This window comes from Hyperolius riggenbachi, chromosome 2 (genome assembly GCF_040937935.1).
Source record: "Hyperolius riggenbachi isolate aHypRig1 chromosome 2, aHypRig1.pri, whole genome shotgun sequence".
Lineage (NCBI taxonomy): Eukaryota > Metazoa > Chordata > Amphibia > Anura > Hyperoliidae > Hyperolius > Hyperolius riggenbachi.
Window position 1 is genome coordinate 261,233,725 of NC_090647.1, and position 15,340 is coordinate 261,249,064.

A 15,340-nucleotide genomic window follows, 5' to 3' on the forward strand; every position below is an offset into this window, starting at 1 on the left:
CTGATTTCGGTTTATCCGATTTTTCTTTAATTTTTTGCATTCTGTAACTAATAAATTACTCCTTGAAAATCGGAAATCAGAAAAAGTTAAATCGGAAAAACAGAAATCAGAAAATTGGGGTGAAATTGGAATTGGCTAGAAATTGGAATTCCCGCAGAATCTGAAATGGGCATTTCCGACCATCCCTACTTTAAGGTCCGTGTAATAGTTGCAGTGGCATTTATAGAGATATCACAAGACCAATTCTCCTCATCACAATGACCCATCCATTTGTTCTTGTTAGAGGCATTACAGGTTACAATGAGAGGAGGAGAAATGCTGCTACTACGAATAATAACAACAAAGACACAGATGTAACTTTGGTGCACTGCCAAATTTTATTTCCCCATATATTGGCTTAGGAAAAAATTTGACAAAGTTGGTGGTTAAATTCAAGACATACATGTCTTATATAAGGAAAATCTGTTATTTGCCTTGACTGGGAATTATGTTCTCCTATGTTCTCACACTGTTTTAAACAGCTACGGTCCTCTATACCAGATTCCATTAACACAGCTGAGTGTTCTTCTGCCACAACACTCAATAAATTGTCCAAAGTAGCAGGAATCAAATAAAAAAGGCAGTAATTGTATAGTATTAACAGTTTGGCAGAATATTAATATTCTACAACCTTGGGTTAAATCCCGGTGAACTCAAATGAAGAAATAAATGCATGTTTGTTTATAACAAAATATAGATGCTTAAACAAGATATAGGGTTTTGTTTGAAGAAATCCTACTACAAGAACTCTTCAGACTGAATGTCATGTGAGTGAAACACTGACTCATAGAATCAAGGATTCATTTTCAAATGGATAAACTATCTCTAAGTAACCTTTAATGGAAAAGTTTTGTCTTCTTACAGTTAAATATAGTCATTTGTTTGTAGTGACATGACAGACATAATGCTGTGGCACTTAACGAGTTGGCCAAATAAAGCAAAGCTTTACTGGGACTGCAAGCATGTGTCACTGGTGAAATCGTCAAAGATGCGTCATCATTTATTTCCATTTTCCAGTCCTTGAATGCTAATCATTTACTACAATGACCCTTCCAAACATGGCTTCATCTCCTTACTTGCGCCAAAGCACAGTGTCACCCAGATGAGCAACTTATAAACTGCATTAATTGTTCAATACCCCTGAGATAAATATTGTCACATTTGAGGTTGTAATACAAGTCTGTTGTTTTTGAGCAAATCCAGGCTTGGTAATAATTTACATACAGATGTACTTTAGCCGTCTGTATTTTTTTTAATAAAAACCACTTTTGGTGTTATTTTAAATTGTTTGGCATAATACTGTATAATTGGGGTCCTGCGGGTCTCCAATTATACTCATTACAAGTTTTTCACTTGATGAACATGTACCAATTCTGTGCTCAGTTTTAAAGAGAATGAACTTTCATATTTTTGTGATAAACCGTCATTGAACTTTTGTTTTAGCTGATGCTGTCTGGATCCTATTATTGTACTGTACTTGGAACACAAGGAACCTTTGTTTGGTTGTACCTTTTCCTTCAGAATCAGAACCCCCATAATACAAAGATGGTATATATTTAAATAGTGTAATACATGAATCTGTTTTAAAAGTTGGAGGCAATGCTTGTTTTTCAATCTCACAGGTTACAGAGACATAAGTAGACAACATGCTCTTCTTTCTTTGCTACATGTGCATGTGTTTGGGGCAGAAGCGAAGAAGAGAAAGATAGAATAGCCAATGTTTTAAATTATTGACTGAAGGAAGGAAAATAGGTGAGTGGCAGTGTATGGGTTTAAATACGTAGAGACATAAAAGAGAGACTCTGTCCCATTTCCTGTGTTTTAGAGAAAACAGACCCAGTGGGTGCAAGTTTGTTTGTGTTGTTCATAACAGCAGTTCAAGTAAATTCCAAGGCTATGCCATTTCTGTTACCCTCCTGATGTAGTTTCTGAGTTCGTGTGGGTCCCTCAGTCCCATGTCTCGGCAGACCCATTCAAGATCACATTCCTCTGCCCCTGGTACTGCATCGTAAACACTACCTTCACTAGGCAAACTAGTAAAAGTAGTAAACTTTACACGCTTGCGCTTAGATGTTGGAGATGAGCTTAGTGGGTCCTCACTGGCTTCTCTACTTGAGCCACCCCCACCAGAGGAGCCATCACCACGTCCATGAGATTGGCTTTGCACACTAGCCTGAGAACTGCTGTTACTGCTGCTTCCTCTTGCCTCCCCTTTACAGCATGAAGAGTGATGAGGAGGTAGAGATCCCGTCTCCAAAAGATTACCTGGGCTTTCAGGCTGTGGTGATAACTCTCCTCGAGCCCTTAGTGGCTGTCCATTTCCCAAGAATACCCAGTGATGGGAATGATCTGGATTGGCCTGGCCCTCTGGTGGCACTCTTTTGTGTCTATACTTAAGGACAAATACAATGCAATTTATGAGAAAGACCAAAATGGCAAGGCAGAATACACCAAGAAGAGCATACATTCCAATCTCAAGGTCTGTTAATCCACGGGGTAGTTGAGGGAAAACTGTAGGAAGTGGTAGTGGATATTCTTCAGGCACATGTGAGCTGTGCTCTTCAGACGATGTGGAAACAGCTGTTGCAGACATTGTTCCTAATATTTCAGTGTTTCCTTGCACTGGAGAGTATGGTGGAACCTCTGTTGCTATTTTTCCCAGATCACTTTCACCTCCAGGATCACTAGAGCCAAAAACAACATGAACCACTGCTGTTGCTGTCGCCAGTATGCTCTTTCGCTTAGTTTTCTGGCAACTTTCATTAATTATCATTTCTACTTTTAGCATAGGTCCTGTTCTTTGTTCTTCCCCAGCCAGAATAAGAGGAAAGGTACGGTCTGGGCTCACAGATACAACACTTTCATCCAAGGTCGTCAGAGCTAATGTGTAATCCTTAGGATCATAGAGAGACAATGGGGCTGATGTACCATCACTGAAAGTGAGCCAAAGATTCACTAGACCATCCTACAAAAGAGGAGGAGATATATGCATTAGTTATACATGAAAAAAGCTGCTAATGGCATTTAAATGCCTAATAAAGAGAGCCTGAAGCGTTAAAAAAATTGCTCTTTTTACAATGAAGTCCTCTTCAGCATTAATGCCAGAGCTGAAACGCTGCATCCCCGTGGCACAATGAGGTTTTAACCACCCAAAATCCCAGAACTTTCCAGGTCATGGATTTTGCTGCCCGGGGGAGGCAGAGATTTGTGCTGTAGCTCTGCCTCCAATCGCGCAAATCTCTGTGGATCTCTGCCTCTCACCGCCCCTTCAGTTAAAGAAGACTGAGAGGGGCGGGAGGAGGTGGAGATTCACTGAGATTGACGTGAGTAGAGACAGAGCTACTGCCCAAAGCTCTGCCTCTACCTGAAAGGAGCCCAAAATCTTGCCCCAGGGATATCGGGGTGATTAAAGACCTTGTTGTGCCGCAGGAATGCAGCGTTTCAGCTATGGTCTTATTGCTGAAGAGGACTGCAAGGTAAAAAGAGCTATTTTTTATGCTTCAGGTAAAGAATACCTGTAGCCACCTAAAAAAAAAACCTCACCTAAGATGAGGGATCCCTTAGAGCCTTACCGGTCTACTCTAAATTTCCTCATTCCAACACTGGGACTCCATTGCAGCAATCTGACTTTAATGTTGAAAAATCCTTTGAGTCTCCTCTAAAGGCTTAGGATGTACTCGGTCTCCAAGTAGTTCCAAAGACGAGCAGCTCCGTACCACACATGCACCAGTATGTACTCTCATGTGTGCAGTATGGAGCTGCTTGTCTTCTGAGTACTTCCGAAGTCTTCAAAGGAGACCCGAAGATGAAGCCAGCAGGAAATTTGAACGGGGAACAGTGATGGAACCAAGAGACCAAAAAAAGGATTGGGAAGGCTCTATAGGACCCTCTACATAGTGAGTATGCAATTTATTTTTATTTATTTTTTGTGGCTGCAAGTATCCTTTAAAGTCCTCTTTGACATGGGAGGCTGAATGTATTGAATTCACCACCTTTTAGCTGTTGCCATGCACTGGTCTTGATGTTGGAGAGGTGACACTTATCCCCCGCCCCCCTCCCCCATCTGTGTCACATCTCAGTTTGGTCATGCTCAGAAGTGACATGTCACTTTCTTTTTGACCACACCGTAATACTACCACATCATAGTGGAATTGTAATGTAATTGCAGCAAAAAGGCACTGAAAGCCATCAGATGATCGAACTGCCTGACATGCGGACAGTTCTGACTCTCCTGTACAAAAAAAATGACCCCAAATATGTTAAAACTTAAACATTCTTGTATAAATTGTAATAAAAAAAGTTATAAGGATATTCACTATAACATAGAGTAGGGATCTTTAACAGTTATATGTAATCAGAGTAGAATAGCATGGACTAATAGTCCTGGGGGATAAGAATGAAAACACCTTAGCTTTATTGTTATAAATACTGGCGCCACTCACTCACAGGAAGCTGAGAGTCATATTATAGTGTCTTCAGATAAATAAACTGCTTCTTTGAGACATATTGTGCTCGTTCATGGGTACAAAAACTATTGGTAAAGGATCACATTTATTCCAATACCAATTCATATTAAAAGCTGAATCATTCTTTTCTTTTGTGCTGCAGCTTTATCATGCCTATGGCGTAATCTATCTACATTTCTTCTGCAGCTTTGTCATGCCTATGGCATCATCATGTACTTATTTTTATAATGTAGCATGATAAAGACCTGTAGCTAGTAATATTTTTAGTGAGTTACAATGTGCAGAAGGATACTATTTTAGTAGCCTGCTTTATGGGTGTATGTTTAAGGGCTCTGTCTGGTTAATGGTAAAGGGCTCTGCCTCAAATCTTGGCTCTGCCTGTTCAGTAAGCCTGCACCTATTCAGCAAGGTGTCCTTGGGCTACACTCCCTAACACGGCTACTGCCTACAGATTGCATCCTAGTGGCTGCAGCTCACGCTTTGAGTCCGTCAGGAGAAAAGCGCAATATAAATGTTTTTTCCGGTGGCTGACATTTCTCAGGCACTTTTCTTCTGCAAGGCATTTTGGATCAGAGCAAAAAACATTTTGAATATCTCTTTTCACATAAGGCCACCATTTTTTTCTTTGCTCATGTCAGGTTCATTTGAAATACAGTATTGCTCTAACTCTGCCTCATGTCTCTTGTAGGGATATAACACATGTTGCACCAACATATGTTATCCAAAATATGTTATCCAAAAATAACAGTGGCGTGCTGTACCTTATGTTCAAAAATTATGGATTGCTTTTAGCATGATGCCAAAACATTTAGAACAGAACAGAACAAGAGTCTCAGAGCTGTTAATCAAGAAATCTATCTCTGTACTTATTTGTCAGACTCATGCAAATACCATAAGTCAGAAAGGAGACTTGAGGCTATAGAGGTATACAGCTGATAACTTTTTATGACAAAGAGATTCATAAAGGTATACATTACAAGTGTTTTCCAATTTAGCAAGAGCAAGAAGAAGAAGGTGAAGGTATGAGGATAATCAGGGCTGGGTTTACCTGAAGGCACTGTAGGCACATGTCTACAGGCACCTAATGATAATAAGGTGGCTCACTCTGCTCCTTGAGTGCCTCCCTCCCTCCTGGCCTTTGCAGAGTCCTGAGTGGAGTGTAAATGGGAGATTACTCACCCGGCTTTCAGCATTCTGCTGACGTGATCTTCCGTCAGTAGGGGACAACTTAATACTGTGGGTACCTTTGGCTGCCTAGTACTAAGGGGCAAATGTAGCTACCTATGACAGGTAAGGGAAGTAAGGGAAGAGTGAGAGCTAGGCCAGCCAACACAGTTGGTGTATGGTTTGGCCGGAGTTTGTAGGTTCATGGAAGGCGATGTCTAGTGTGCCAAGACATCTGTGCCTATAGGCTCCTGTGATGTAATTCCGGGCCTGAGGATACTCTAAGGTAACAGGATATCACATACAAGTAGTTTGGGGAAGCATGTGAACTCTCAGTTGTGGATGTTTAAGAAACATCAGTTGCTATCTGTGCAAAACAACTTCTCTGAGCTCTCAGATCCTTGGTCAGCTACAGTGCTATTTTCCGAAGCATTAATCCCAAACTGTCTCTCACTGTTTCTTGTTTGTTTAGGGTTTTACTGCAGGAATGTTCAAAGGGTCATTAGCTCTGCTCTGTTTCATAGTTTAAAATACAGAGCGTAGTTTGTAAACGGCAAATATTAAAGAGTGAAGCAAAGTTATGAAAATAAAGCTATGTAACTGAAAATAAAAATATGAGACTTTTTTCTTTGCTACTAATGTTCTATTAATTATTTGTACTACACCTACAATTCATTTTAGCATAAGTTTTTTTGTTTTTTTTTTTTGCTTCAGTGAACTTTAACATTCATGATTTTTTTAATGTTATATATTTTGGTATATTATGCAGGCGTCTCTGTATTATCAGTGTACTTGCCTGTTTTGGATACTTTAGCACATGCTGGGCAGTTGTTTTTGCTATTATGGTATGGCTATTCTCTGGGCTGGCATGGAGAGAGAGGGAGATGCCAGATATCACCTGTGCCTGGAGCTCTATGATGCTGACTTTCTCCTCAGTCACCGTAATTGTTGTCTCACCAAGAACGGCCTCCATAAGAGGGGAAACCACCTGTAGAATTTAAGAAAATAATTTAAATGTTATAGTTATAAACACATCTACACATATTCATTAACCTTTTCTGGACCTGGGTAATTGAAAACTATGCCCTGTTTACCAGAGCAACAGAAATGCCCGCTATGTGAAATATGGCTACCAAGGGGGTAGTTAGTAGTTGTCCATGGGAGCTATTAGTTGTCCAAGGGAGGGTTTTTAGTTGCCGGCCAGGGGCTTATTAGTTGCCCATCAGGAGAGGGGACTGTGTGAGAGTAGGGAGAGGTTAGGGCGTAATGAAATATTCACTATTTAGGTCATAGTGAAATATTTTCACCATAGTGAAATTTCACTATATGAATTAAGTAGTAGAATAGTGGTAAATTTACCAATATTCTACTACCGCTATTTTATGCGTTCTTAACCTAATATTTTTTTCGGTTTACACTGTGCCCAAATAAGCATGCGGTATTTTTAAATGTACGCCTGTTTACTGCCTCTTATCTCTGCCAGGGCATAGATTTCTATTACTCTCGCTGCGTGGTTCATCACTCCGGTGTCCCTGCAATTCACTTGTGAAGCTGTCTAATGATAGCTTAGCTCTGTATGCCACTCAAGAGCCAGTTTTATTGGCTTCTGAATCTGTGATCACTATAAGCAAAAAACAAATTTGGAGAAAATGTGCCTGCTCATCCCTAGCTTTAGTTTGAATTTGTGTTGAGTTGAGCTTGAGTATCTGATTTAGTGAAAATATCAACAGGTCAATTTGTAAGGGTGAATGGATAATTCTAGTAGTTCACACTGGGGATTGCAAAACGCTAGCAAAATTGCCAGCCTTTTGCAGAGGGTGAACTTTTGCGATTTTCCACTTTTTTTAACTATACATTTTCATGATTTTTGAGCGATCACGATGCCTGCTTTTTTAACAGTTGAACCGTGATCACTCTAAAATTGTGGAAAACCACTGTATGCACCGTGTTTGCATTTTCCATGAATCAGGAATCACCGGTGATCGCTGCAGTGAGATCACTGCCATATACGTTACATTCCCCTAGCGTTTTTCAACGTTTTTTGATTCCGAAATCTGCAGAAAACTCCCACAAACTGTCCCAGTGTGAATGGGCCCTAGTGCAATTCTCCATCCATTCAGCTATGTTAGAAAATGCAAGCCACTACCTGCTGACCAGTAAGCTGACAGCTGATTAACGAACACATCTGCTGGCTTACTGGTCAGCAGCCAATGGTTTTTATTTGCTTACTCTGTTCAGTATCAGTAAAGTCAGTGGAGATTTATAGGACAATTGAATTTTCCCCTCATCCCTAGATGAAGGCTGAGTAACACAAGCATTCACTTGTGCAGTGCAACATGTACAACCTGCACCCTGAGCCAGGAGATGTGCTGGAGGATACCTCAGGCAATGGCCATGCAAAGAAACACATGAAGCGGAATGTGACTTTCAAACGTACTGATTTTAAAAGCGCTACATTATATACATTAATTATGCAACCTGTGGGATGTTGAATAGTTTTTTTTCCCCCTTTTTACCCATTAGCAAGAATATGAACAAAGAGAAGCATTTGATTATTAGCAACCTATTAAAGTGTCTTTCAAAATATGTAAAACTCTTTGCAACCAGGTTAATTCTGTACATAATATCCATCCAATCCTCAAAATAGAAACCATGAATTAACATTTGTTACAGGACTATGAACATGAAGTGCTTTGCTTTTCTCGCTGCACATAGCCTGTAGCAACGTATAAAAGCTAACAGGCTCTCCAACACAACATGATAAAAAATCCATTAGAATTCCGACTCATCATGTTCTCTGCATTGCCTCCACTATTCCTCAGACATGTTTGTATCATCTACAGTCAGGACACACATATCAGCACTGACGAGATTATCAAGAGTGGAAAAAGAAGAAAAGGGTGCTGTGGGTCAACAATATCACTCTTTAACTTTGCCTATTTAGCTTGGAAAATAAAACATGCTGCATTTATCACAAAAACTAGGAGGGCTGATTTCCACTACATACGTTTGTGCTGTGATTTTCAATTGCATGCAAATTGCAAACTGCAAGGACATGAGCAAAATAGTGAAACTTACAGGAACTCTTTTACACTAGTGCGATGCAATGTGATTTTGCTATATTGCAAATGTCCTGCATGCTGCATTTTTTTCTGCATTTTCCCCTTGTGTACCTGAACATCCAGTGCTGTACAACGATGGAAATTTGGCAACGATGGACATTTTTGAAAACCTTTTCCCTGATATTTCTGATCTGCCATTGGTGGCCACACTCCTAAATGTGTGTGCCTGCAAGTCATCATTTTTGTTCAAGTAATCTGCCAACATCTTTATTTTATTTATTTATGTTTTTAGATATGCAGCACTTATGCAAATCAGAGCCTTTATATTGGCTAATATCGCATTCCGAAATTAAGAATTATGATAAAACTATGCACAATAATCAGAATGTGTTCTACAAATTCTTTCACCTTTATTATTATTATTATTTATTTATATATTGCCAACAGCTTCCGTAGTGCTGTACATAGTACAAAACAAATATTGGGGAACAAACATGAGAAATTCAAGAGTACAGTACAGTACAGTAATGACATCAATCGTAGAAATACAAATACTGTACACACAGTAGTTAATGTGTAGTTTGAGATATCTCTAAAGTTGGTACTTGTTTATATGTTAAATTACAGCAGTATGAGAAAAACTAGGAGGAGGTCCCTGCCCTTGCAAGTTTACAATCTTGAGTGCAGTGGGCAGGGCCGGCCCTAGACTTTTTGCCGCCTGAGGAAAAAATGATTGCAAAAGCCACCCCCCCACCACCACCGCCGCCAAGCTGGAGGGGTAGCGGGCAGGGCGGGGGTATTGGGCCTAGTGGGAGGGAGGGGGGTCGGACCCCCCCTCCCTCGCCTGGGTCCCCCGTCCTCCGCTCCCCTCCAGCCTTAAATAGATAAGAAGCGCAACTCGTAAGAGGCAGTGGGAGGGGAGGACTCACCTCTTCCTCGCTCGATCCAGCGTGCGCTCCACTGACGTCCCTTCCTGCAGCGCCGTCCACTTACAATACAGTGGGCGGCGTTGCAGGAAGTGACGTCACTGGAGCGCACGCTGGATCGAGCGAGGAAGAGGTGAGTCCTCCCCGCCCACTGCCTCTTACTAGTTGTGCTTCTTATCTATTTAAGGCTGGAGGGGAGCGGAGGACGGGGGACCCAGGCGAGGGAGGGGGGTCCGACCCCCTCCCTGCCGCTAGGCCCAATACCCCCGTCCTGCCCGCTACCCCTCCAGCTGGGCGGCCGGCTCCCCGCACCCACCGATGGGCGGATGCCGCCCCTAGAAATTTGCCGCCTGAGGCAAAAGTTTCACCCCGCCTCATGAGCGGGCCGGCCCTGGCAGTGGGGAGGAAACAATAGTTAAGGAGACACAGTGGTTAATGGTTGAGGAAGTGAACCTTTAATGCTACCTATAGAAAAATTATAGGCTTGTCTGAATAGGTGTGTTTTCAGAGTCAATTTGAAGGTTACCAGGTTCGAAACATGACAAACAGGCCGTGGGAGAGTTCCAAAGGAGAGGGACAGCCCGTGAGAAGTCCTGGATGCGAGAGTGAGAGGAGGTGACCAAGCTAAAGGACAAAACAGTCTCCTGTAATGAATGGAGGATTCGGGTGGGGAGGGATCCTGAGGTTAAAGAGGAAATATATGGAGGTGACAGCTTGAGACCTTTGTTCTTCATCTGTTTTCTCTGGTGCTTCATCTGTAAGATTCTTGTTTGATTAAACAACGACTAACCTGTCATGTATTCTCTCTGCATCCCCTCTGCCACCGTACTGGAAATCGTACATGCACATATTTGAATTTCCAGCTGACAATTCCTAATTGGTAAATGTATAGAAGCACCAACAGGAAATCCTGAATTCTGTCACTTTCTCTTACATATACAATATTTTATTTTTTTGTTTTTAACTTGGGACAATAACACTTAACTTAATATTCAGTGGCATAACTACAAATCATGTGGCTTCCCAGCACAACTTTGATGGGGCCCCCCAAATCAGGAGTGTATCTGGATGATATAGAGCCTATGGCAAATACTGAAATTGCGGGCCCCCCCCCTTACAGCCCCCTTCCCATCTAATAACAGCATTCATTCTTGCTTACATGTGTTACTGTTGCCTGTGTTTTTTGGCTCGGGATATTGCTGAAGTCACTGGCTTGGGAATCTCTTCTTATTCCCTCTATGTCCTGTTTGCTCCAAGTGCATCCCACTTACATAAGTTAAGTAAACATGTTCCCTACAATATAACATTTTATATTGTTTGGAGAGTGATATACACACTTTTTGTCAGGTGCGATCCAGTGTTAGCCGTAACATTTTGTCAAAAGAGAATTTGAGGAGCGCACATTACAGGTTCTTGTTTTTTGGTTTAACAATGTTCCCTAGATGACAGAATTCATCTGATCTGAGGTCTGAGTGATGGGGAAGCACGGGGCAGCCATGGAGGCGCAGCACAGGGGCAGGCATGGCAGCGGACAGCACAGTGGCAGGCATGGCAGTGCAGCACAGGAGCAGAGATGGAGCCCATGCTGCTGTGGTGCCCATGGCACAAGCCATGCCTGCCCCCCTCTAGATACGCCTCTGCCCCCAATGCACACATCCTTTCCCTTGCCTTCCCCTGGCGACCCTCACAGCCTGGGGGCCCATCTTGTGGGGGTCATAAAAAAAGTGTAGACACAATAATATTCACACTCTGATCTGAAGGATGGACCTTTTTAATGGAGGGTGTGAAGTAGTAATTGGGGCCCGCTTACAGCTCTGGCCCCCTGTGGTCACAGGGGCTGCTCTCCTTTAGTTACACCTCTGCCAATATATGTAAATCAAGTCCAATAAAGTAAGCTTAATGGCCCATTTCCACTCTGCATTGCACCGGTCCGCGGCAGAACTAAATCCAATGCATGGCAATGGAACAGTTTCCATTGCATGCTGGTTATGCAGAGTGGTGCGGAACGATCCGAGAATCTGCAACATGCTGCAGATTCTCGCACTGCAGCATTCACATTCTGTCTCCTCCCATGGGCGGCCGCATCTCCCGATATGGAATTGAAGCTAATGGGAGTGGAAGCGATGGGTTGTCGCATCGCATCCCATCTGCTAGTGGAAACGGGCCCTAAGATTTCACTAGGCTTTTGGAGATTTAAAATATGCAGACTATTGCAGTGGTAGTAAAGCACTGCAGGCAAATGACGTGCATGCAGAAATAGAGCCTTGGAAAATCTTCTATATGTAGGCAATGGAATGTGCTATACTATACCTAGTTTCAGGGGTAAAATCTATAATGAAACAAAACTGCATTGTTGATGAGGAAATTGTTTTGAAAACCTTTGCATTTTTGTGATAATTGCAGCTACACTTTTATATAGCTTTATAACAACATCATGTAGTAGATGGAGAGGGGTACTCCACGCAGTAACACAGAATATCTCCGTAAAAATGACTTATAAAATTCAGCTGGATAACTAAGTGCAGTTCAGTAGAACAATACTCTCTGTAAGTAATTTGGAATCTGAATGGTCACTCTGCAATTTACAAGAAAATTGGTTTGTCTAATATAAATGCAGCCTTTGTCTCTATGCAATAAAATCACTGATTCCATAGACGGACTCGGTTCCTGCTGTATGATTTAATGCAATCCAGTCTTCATATGTAGTGTCACGGTGACCCAGTTCAGAGGGAGCATCATGCATATTACTTTGATGTACTTCATTCTAGGCTAATGAGCATTTCACAGTGCAGTTATTAAACTAGAAATGTAGATGAGCCTTTCCTCCCCAGTATTCTCTGGACAGATCTGGTGTTTTTTTTTTCATCTCAGTAAAATATGTGGATAAATGATTTGGCTAATCTGGAGGAATGGCATTAGACTCCCTTCCCTCTTCATCTCCCTTTCTTTACCTGTATGTGTATACGGTCCATATAAAACGTCTGTTCTTGCTTAGCTGCTGCTGAGTGAAGATTAGAGGGAATTCTGAGGACCTTTGAACATGATCCACTAACACACCTCAAAGGTGTGTACGCAAAATCTGGCACATGAACATTTACTAAGCAGATGCCATGGCTGCCAACTGCTGTATGGCAGTCTACCAAGCTGAATCCTGGGGTGCAGCAATGGCAACTGGTTAGCAATGCTCAACAGCAGGAAGCGCTGTTACAACAACACATGTAGTGTATATGGATATATTTTTAACTATTTCCCTGACATTTTTATAAAACAATACTCATTTATCCCTTCCCCTTGTCCCCTGTGGTGGGTTAACATTCAACATAGGGCAACACCCCATGAGCAACACCAATCCACATTGCGCATAATGGGCTTGATTCAGATTTGTTATGACAATCACTATTTTTGCATATAAAAGAGCTTGGATGCTCCCTTTACTTTAAAGAGACACTGAAGTGAAAAAAAATATGATATAATGATTTGTATGTGTAGTACAGCTAAGAAATAAAACATTAGGAGCAGAGACATAAGTCTAATATTGTTTCCAGTACAGGAAGAGTTAAGAAACTCCAGTTGTTATCTATGCAAAAAAGCAATTGAGCTCCACGACTTTCAAAGTCGCAGAAAGCTCTGTCTGCTGAAGCTTGTTATCTTAAAGGGAACCCAAACTGAGAGGGATATGGATGTTTCCTGTTAATCAATACCAGTTGCCTGGAAGCCCTGCTGATCTCTTTAGCTGCAGTAGTGGCTGAATCACACACCTGAAACAAGCATGCAGCTAATCCAGTCTGACTTCAGTCAGAGCACCTGATCTGCATGCTTGTTGAGGGGCTGTGGCTGAAAGTATTAGAGACACAGGATCAGCAGGAGAGTCAGGCAACTGGTATTATTTTAAAAGGAAAAATCCATATCCTTCTCAGATTAGGTTCCCTTTAACTGTCAGATACTGTATTTTCTTTTTCTCTCCAGAGGACAGGTCAATAGATCACAAGACTGCTCTGTAAACACATTTAGAATGCTGAGTAGTATATAAACTGCAAATATTAGAGAATGATGCAATGTTATAAAAACACTATATACCGTATTTCGCGCCGTATAAGACGCTCCGGAATATAAGACGCACCCAGGTTTAGAGGGCAAAAATCAGGGAAAAAGAAAATACTAAACCTGGTGCGTCCATATTCCAGGAGCGTCTTGTACATGTCCTTCTGTGTGTCCTCATGTGCCCCATGTGTCCTTCTGTGCCTCCCATGTGTCCTCCTGTGCCCCCCATGTGTCCTCCTGTGCCCCCCATGTGCCCTTCTGTGCCTCCCATGTGTTCTCCTGTGTGTCCTCATGTGCCCCATGTGTCCTCATGTGCCCCCCATGTGTCCTCCTGTGCCCCCCATGTGTCCTCCTGTGCCCCCCATGTGTCCTCCTGTGTCCTCATGTGCCCTTCTGTGCCCCCATGGGTTCTCCTGTGTGTCCTCATGTGCCCCCATGTGTCCTTCTGTGCCCCCCATGTGTCCTCATGTGCCCTTCTGTGCCCCCCACGGGTTCTCCTGTGTGTCCTCATGTGCCCCCATGTGTCCTTCTGTGCCCCCCATGTGTCCTCCTGTGTCCTCATGTGCCCCCCATGTGTCCTCATGTGCCCCCCATGTGTCCTCATGTGCCCCCCATGTGTGCTCCTGTGCCCCCCCATGTGTCCTGATGTGCCCCCATGTGTGCTCCTGTGCCCCCTCATGTGTTTTTCTGTGCCCCCATGTGCCCTCATTTGCCCCCCTGCCTTCCTCCCTCCCACCTGCCCGAGTCTCCTGCCCTCCGGATTGGAGTGTTAATAGCAGCAGCAACTTACCTTTGGCAGGCTCCTGCGCTGATCCTAGATCATTGTGCTTCCCCCCGCTAGCCTCTTCTGCCTCCCCCCTGTGTATTTGGCCCCCCGGGTGAAGGAATAAAGTATCGGCAGCTTACCTCCACAGTGACCCGCGATGACTGCAGAGGTCCGTCTTCCAGGCACTTCTCGCTCTAGTGGCCGGCTTGAACTGCGCGTCATCAGTTCAAGCCGGCCACTAGAGCGAGAAGTGCCTGGAAGACGGACGTCTGCAGTCATCACGGGCGCACTGCTGAGGTAAGCTGCCGATACTTTATTCCTTCACCCGGGGGGCCAAATACACAGGGGGGAGGCAGAGGAGGCTAGCGGGGGGCAGCGCAATGATCTAGGATCAGCGCGGGAGCCTGCCAAAGGTAAGTTGCCGCCGCTATTAACACTGCATCCGGGGGGCCAGGAGACGCAGGCGGGCAGAGAAAGGCAGGAACAGAAAGGCAGGGAATCCCCAACATGGCGGCGGGTCGCGGTCCGTATCGGCGGGCGTTATTAAGTTGGGGATTCCCTGCCTTTGCCGTATAAGACGCAGGGACTTTTTCTCCCCATTTTTGGGGGAGAAAAAGTGCGTCTTATACGGCGACAAATACGGTAACTGAAAATAAAAATATGAGAATATATTTTTTGCTACTAATCTTCTAGTAATTTTCCGTACTACACAACCAATTCATTATATCATAATTGTTTTTCACTTCAGTGTCTCTGTAAAAAGTATCCAAAACTATGATTGCCAGGTATAGGGAGGTGATCCACCCAGGGAGATTGTTTCTGCCTTTTGGCTTTTCTTTCCTCTGGATTAGGATGTAGTGAGACTCATAAGGTTGA

At 43.1% G+C, this 15,340-nt stretch overlaps 1 protein-coding gene across 1 annotated transcript in view; it reads right to left on the bottom strand.

The window, feature by feature from the left end:
- Nucleotides 1–358: 358 nt before the first annotated feature.
- Nucleotides 359–15,340, bottom strand: part of TMEM132E (transmembrane protein 132E) — a 649,576-nt gene continuing 634,594 nt past the window's right edge. The window contains exons 8-9 of the mRNA XM_068268597.1: nt 6,466–6,657; nt 359–3,004 (exon numbers count right to left, since the gene is read on the bottom strand). Of these exons, the coding sequence (XP_068124698.1) occupies nt 1,934–3,004; nt 6,466–6,657 (1,263 nt within the window). The 3' untranslated portion in view covers nt 359–1,933. The remainder of the gene's footprint in view (nt 3,005–6,465; nt 6,658–15,340) is intronic.